This window comes from Haliotis rubra, unplaced genomic scaffold (genome assembly GCF_003918875.1).
Source record: "Haliotis rubra isolate DU_JTF1 unplaced genomic scaffold, ASM391887v1 Scf228, whole genome shotgun sequence".
Lineage (NCBI taxonomy): Eukaryota > Metazoa > Mollusca > Gastropoda > Lepetellida > Haliotidae > Haliotis > Haliotis rubra.
In genome coordinates this window covers 1,343,766-1,350,000 of record NW_025766314.1, presented here as the reverse complement: position 1 = coordinate 1,350,000, position 6,235 = coordinate 1,343,766, and the positions used below count along the sequence as shown (strand labels likewise).

The 6,235-nt window shown below is 41.7% G+C and overlaps 1 protein-coding gene across 1 annotated transcript; it reads right to left on the bottom strand.

Annotated features, from left to right (window-relative positions):
• Positions 1 to 1,303: 1,303 nt before the first annotated feature.
• Positions 1,304 to 2,817, bottom strand: LOC124277817. Its single transcript, XM_046713531.1, has 2 exons — positions 2,741 to 2,817; positions 1,304 to 2,179 (listed from the first exon to the last, which is right to left on the bottom strand). Exons 1-2 carry the CDS (start codon positions 2,781 to 2,783, stop codon positions 1,350 to 1,352), a joined length of 873 nt encoding a protein of 290 aa, XP_046569487.1. The 5' UTR covers positions 2,784 to 2,817; the 3' UTR covers positions 1,304 to 1,349.
• Between the last annotated feature and the right edge of the window lie 3,418 nt (positions 2,818 to 6,235).

Here is a 6,235-nt window from a genome sequence, read left to right as displayed (position 1 = left end):
AGTAGTATTTTGTAGTAGTAGTAGTAGTAGTAGTAGTTGTAGTAGTAGTGGTAGTGGTGGTTGTGGTTTTGGTTGTGGTGAGAGTAGTAGTAGTAGTAGTAGTAGTAGTTGTTGTAGTAGTAGTAGTAGTAGTAGTTGTAGTAGTGGTAGTGGTGGTTGTGGTGGTTGTGGTTTTGGTTGTGGTGAGAGTAGTAGTAGTTCTGGTGGGAGTAGCGGTAGTAATTGTGAGTGAGTGCGTGAGTGAGTACTTTTGTACTATTCCAACAATACTACGACTGTAAGGGCTATGTAGTGACTTGAACCATACCCGGACTGTTGTAGTGGTAAAGTAAGAATGTTGCTATACCCAAGACAGGTGTTCCAACTAGTCGTGTCTGTAGCCGTAGGATAAACGTGTCAATAGTGTTAACTATGGAATCCTAGAAGGGACATTGTCGCGTTGTCGCCCTCACAAAAACAAGCAAAAGTGGCAAAATCAATTGAAGTTGAAATTTGTTTATTCACCCGAAGGGCGACAATGCGACAATTTTCAAGGTCAGATGCGACTAAAAGTGACAATGTCCCTTCTAGGTTTCCATAGTTCATTTACACGAAACATTGCAACATACTTCTATCATTTGTCCCAGATATACCGAAAACACAAACAAAGATCATATGACCAATTTGACCATTGGGTTCATGCAGCTGATGTCGATACGTCAACAATGTGATCGTTCATCCGCAAACGTTGTCTATTGTTCTGTCAGTGGCGTCAATATCCTCACATTGGGCACAACTAAACGAGTTACTCGATAACCATCACACTTTGAGAATGGTTCGGTTTGAATCCGTCTGAAAAACGGCGTTTCACGGCACGTTTCAAATGAGTGGTCTACATGCAGGTCAAATAATTCCGATATCTGTTTTAAATGTGATTGGTGATACTGTTAACGCAGTTCAAAGCTATACTCTTCCAATATGACGGCGACTTAGACCAGACAATACGGTGATTGATAATGCGTGCAACGATCCACTTCAGCAACGGGGTCGTCACGTTGAAGACCCGGGTTCGATTCCCCACATGGGTACAATGTGTGAAGCCCATTTTTGGTGTCCCCAGCCGTGAATTTTCTGGACTATTGCTAAAAGCGGTGTAAAACTAAACCTCACACACTCACTCACTCACTCACTCACTCACTCACTCCAGCAACCAAGTCTGACCATATCCACAGCTAACGTTGGTTAATTCCCACAGCTATCAATATGCCTTTTCTTAAATGATAAATATTGTATTGCTACGATGCATAAAATATAAAACGTAAGGTATTCTTTACATTTTTATTAGAGTCCTGTATTTATGCATTGAGCCATTAAAACAGGGTAGCCCTGTCCTTCTTCACTTCAATGTTGTTCAGAGGGAACAGCTCGGCTTTCGTGTGTTTCGTGACCTTGATGGCATGGCTGGGGATAAGAACTGCCTCTGGTTTGTTGACCCGGATGTTTGACAGAGGGATCAATGCAGCTTCCGGTTTCTTTACCTCGATGTTGGACAGCGGTACCAGTTGAGCCAAGGGACGAACAGGGATGTTTGTCAAAGGTGTCAATTCAGCTCTAGGACCAACAGGAATGTTTGACAGAGGGATCAGGGCAGCTTCCGGTTTCTTAACCTCGATGTTTGACAGCGGAAACAGTTGAGCCCTCGGACCAACAGGGATGTTTGACAGCGGAATCAGTTGAGGTCTGGGACCAACAGGAATGTTTGACAGCGGAATCAGTTCAGCCCTCGGACCAACAGGGATGTTTGACAGTGGAATCAGTTCAGGTCTGGGACCAACAGGGATGTTTGACAGCGGAATCAGGGCAGCTTCCGGTTTTTTAACCTCGATGTTTGACAGAGGAAACAGTTCAGCCCTTGGACCAACAGGGATGTTTGACAGAGGAAAAAGGGCAGCTTCCGGTTTGCTGACCTTGATGTTTGACAGCGGGAACAGTTCAGCCTTCGGACCAACAGGAATAAAGGACAACGGAAACAGCTGAGCCATTGGTTTCTTGACTTCAATGTTTGACAGTGGGAACAGTTCAGCTCTCTGTTTATCAACCTTGATGAAACTCAGCGGGAAGAGCTGAGCCGAGGGTTTAGGGTGCATCGGGATGGGGATGTTTGACCTTGGAATCAGTCTAGCCCAGAGATGAGCGGATCCTGGTCATGAAAATAAAGACAACCAGTTAGTAAAGTTTGAGGACGGTTGTGTGTATAAATGGACATATGTTTGATTGGTCATGAATCAAAGGACTTACTCATTCAGTCAATGGAGTATAATTTGAATGTTATTGTAGGCAGTTTTAGGCAATATTCCAGCATGGAAAGGCATATTTTTGCGACCAGCGTGACTGGTCCAAGTGACGACGCATCTGTTAATCGTGACGCTACTAGTTGATATAAAATATAATCCTCAAAACGAGCTGCATATTCATAAGAAATCCCTACACAAATCAGATGATGATCCCAGCTTCATCATACACATACTCATCAAATAGATAGTGATGAAACCAAGTGTTCGCATAAAGGTGAGCGTATTCTGTCCAACTGTTCGCCACATCACAAATACATGCAAAGACAAGTAAATTGTTAACTAAAGGAAAATCGACCAGACTGATAATACAAGAATTAAGAAATGCATAGATCATTTGCCCTCCACATGTATAAACATCCCCAAACAAATCCATATTGTTTAATTGTAAACACAAAATTGTGACTTACCCCCGGTGAGGAAAAGTACCAGAGTTGCGGCGGCGAACAACATCGTGTTTGTCTCTGCTGAGTAACGACGACAGAACAACGAGGCTCTTTCCCTTTATAGGCAGTCAGGGACACGTCATCTGTGCAGATGGAGATTTTACAGACATCAAGTACCATCACATCATTGGGGTCATAAATCACTTTCGTTTTCAGCTGAAAAAATCAAGCTTTTCTAACTCATTTGTACATGTTACTCTGCATTTAGTAGTAAGAGGTTCATGAAGGTTTTCATATTCCTCATTCGATCATTTTAAATTTAAATTTTTGCTAAAGTTTATTTAATATTTCTCATTTTGAATGTACCGGATGTCGTCTGCTGTCAATTCTTACAACGTCTTTACCTCCACGTCACGAGAGCGGACACATGTTAACTTCATCCTCGCTCAAGTTTATAGCCTCTTGTGCTTAATAGTAGGCGGATCAATGTTGTATATTTTTTAATACTGTTTTGGAAGCGACGACAAATTTAGCTCAGGGTGGTTTAGTTAGCCTTTACAACGTCCTGTAATACACTGGCGAGCAACATAGAATAAACATCTGTGTTTGATGTTTGCTTAATTCAAACAACCAAGGACCCGTGAAGATCCGGGGTAGAATAGGTCTTCAGCAACCCATGTGCTTGCCATAAAAGGCGACTTTGCTTGTCGCAAGAGGCGACTAACGGGATCGGGTGGTCAGTTTCGCTGACTTGGTTGACACATGTCATCGGTTCCAAATTGCGCAGATCGATGTTCATGCTGTTGATCACTGGATTGTCTGGTCCAGACTCGATTATTTACAGACCGCCGCCAGACAGCTGGCATATTGCTGAGTGTGGCGTAAAACTAAACTCACTGACTCAAACAACCAAGAAATGGTTGTTTGGTGGTGACGTGTATGAAAGGGTGTCAGAGACGTGATTTGCAGTATTTCTTGGGGCCGGTACTTAGATCGGATAGAAGACGTGTTGCGGTATGGTCAATGTGTTCACGTAATCGTAACAAACCCGTGATTTATCAACTACTAGACGAGTAACTTCCCTTAGCTCGTAGTAAAGGGCGACCTCTGGCGTGGATCGTGATTTGTTTTCATTCAGTGGTAAGTCTGATCCAGAATCGATTACCTACAGGGGACACTAGAATGAACTTTTGGGGATTCGAACCTGGACCCTTGGCTTGATGAGCGACCACATAAACCACAAGGCTACCCAACGTCCAGTTATGATCTGAAAACAGTTCAATTCAGTGATACATATTAGTGGAGCGCCAAAACACCTCATGATGAATTACCAAACCCGTGTTAGGAAACGAACCCCGACTTTCTACCTCACGAGCGATCGCATTAACCATAACCCTATCTCGGCGTCCAGTTGTCAAACACCCCAATGATCCGTTCAATAGTATACATCGAAGATTGATGATTACATCGCATGCAGAATAATCGAACGTTTTCACACCCACAATCCCGTATTCCGCAAGAGACTTCAAAAACATTATTCGTTAGAGATTTAAGGGACGGTGGGGTAGCCTAGTTGATAATGCGTTCTCACTCGTCACACTGATGATCCGGGTTCGATTCCCCACATGGGCACAATGTGTCAAGACCATTTCAAGTGTCACCCCGCCCTGATATTGCTGGAATATTACAAAACGCAGCGTAAAACTGTCATAAGAGATTTACAAAAATCCCTCACAAACAGTTCCATCCGCTTATATCAGCATATGAAAGCCTACGTGCAAACGCCCTGAAAATGCATCAATTCACTTTTGTAATAAGTGACAATTGAAACAGTAAATGTCACTTGTGCGTGCTTCCTCTTGCATATTCAACATCCAGTTTGTCATTTATACAGTCACAAATACGAATACATGATTGACACGTCAAGAAGGTAATAGTGGTATTAATTTAGTTGCTGTGTGTAGCTGGAAGGTACACAGAGACGTAGGTAGATTTGCTGAAGTGCCTACAACATGAGTTATATTGTCGTTACATTATAGCCAATGTCATGTTTAGACGGAGTAGGGTGATTCAGGCTTGTGGAAGGGTGACATAAAGTATACAGGCCAGTTTGGAAGGTCAATGAGATTTATGTGTGGGATTATTCGGTTATTACCTTACATACTAATATAACCTATCAATATATACTGCAATATATGCCCGGAAATATGACTTCCTCATCACATGGCTTATATGCTCCTAGTAACCACTGTTACGCTGTATCTTTTTGCGTTAGTCGTGTTTTAGGTACGAATAATGAAAACAAAATAATGACAAGTCATTGTCTGTGTTTATGTTTTCAGGAACAATCATAAAATTAAAAATGGTTCAAAATTGAAAAACATCTACAATAATACATTTGTGTCAAATGTTTCATAAAGTCGGGGAATTGGACCAGAATATCCCTGGATCTATGGGTGTCTGTCCTTGCAGCCGATCTCAGCTATGGGGTTTCTGTTTGAGACTAAATACTCAGCAAATCTGTCGCGTGAAATTATGTGATTGTAGGTAAGATTATTCCTCACAAATGTGCAAAACTGGACTTGGATCATACGAAAATTAAATTCATGAAAATTATTTATGCTACACTAAATTTACATGTAAGTCTATGGAAGTTACGTCAAGTGTCCGACTATAACTGGCACGGGTCTGTATATCTAATGTTTTAACTTTGTAATATGGTGTCTCGTAGACCTGAGGGCGAGATGTGTTCTATGTGTATATTTTAATGATTCTATGAGCATGTGACACGTAAATAAAATAGATTTCTTCTGTCCTTCTGTATTCCAGTCGAGTGATCACGAATAACGAATTGAATTCATGAAAGTTAACGGTTCGATTCACCGAATACCTGGGCCGATATAACAAATCTGTTAGCACTAAAAAGTTTTAAAATGTCAACAAAGGGTAAATATAAATACACGGTCAAAATAACAAATACCCACTCGTAAAGTCATGAATAACTCACGATGTGGTGTAACACACAGTCTTACTTACCACATTCAGAGAGAGCTGCTACTCCACGGCTTGCCTGTCTCCCTATCAATCATCACACGTCCAAATCCTCCCTTTGGCATGGCTGATCTGGTACAAGGTTTGCAACAAACCTCACCACCACTGACGAATCACACAATCACACAATCGTCAGCTATCACCTTTATTACCCTCTGTACTGTTTAAGACTCAGGGTGATAGATTGCAATGTCTGTTATTTTTGCGGTATGTCACTCTTCGTTCAACCAATACGGCGTGCTATCTGTGACAGTGGGATTTATTTCTTCAAAGAAGGAGGATTAACAAATGACTGCTTTGGGGGGATTTACATCAGAGATCGATTCATGTTCGGAGTAAATTTCATGATCATTGAGGATGTAGTTTTTGTAAGTGCACTGTAGTTTAGGGTGAGTGAGTTTAGTTATACGCCACACTCAGCAATATTCCAGCTTTATAGCGGTGGTCTGTAAATAATCGAGTCTGGAC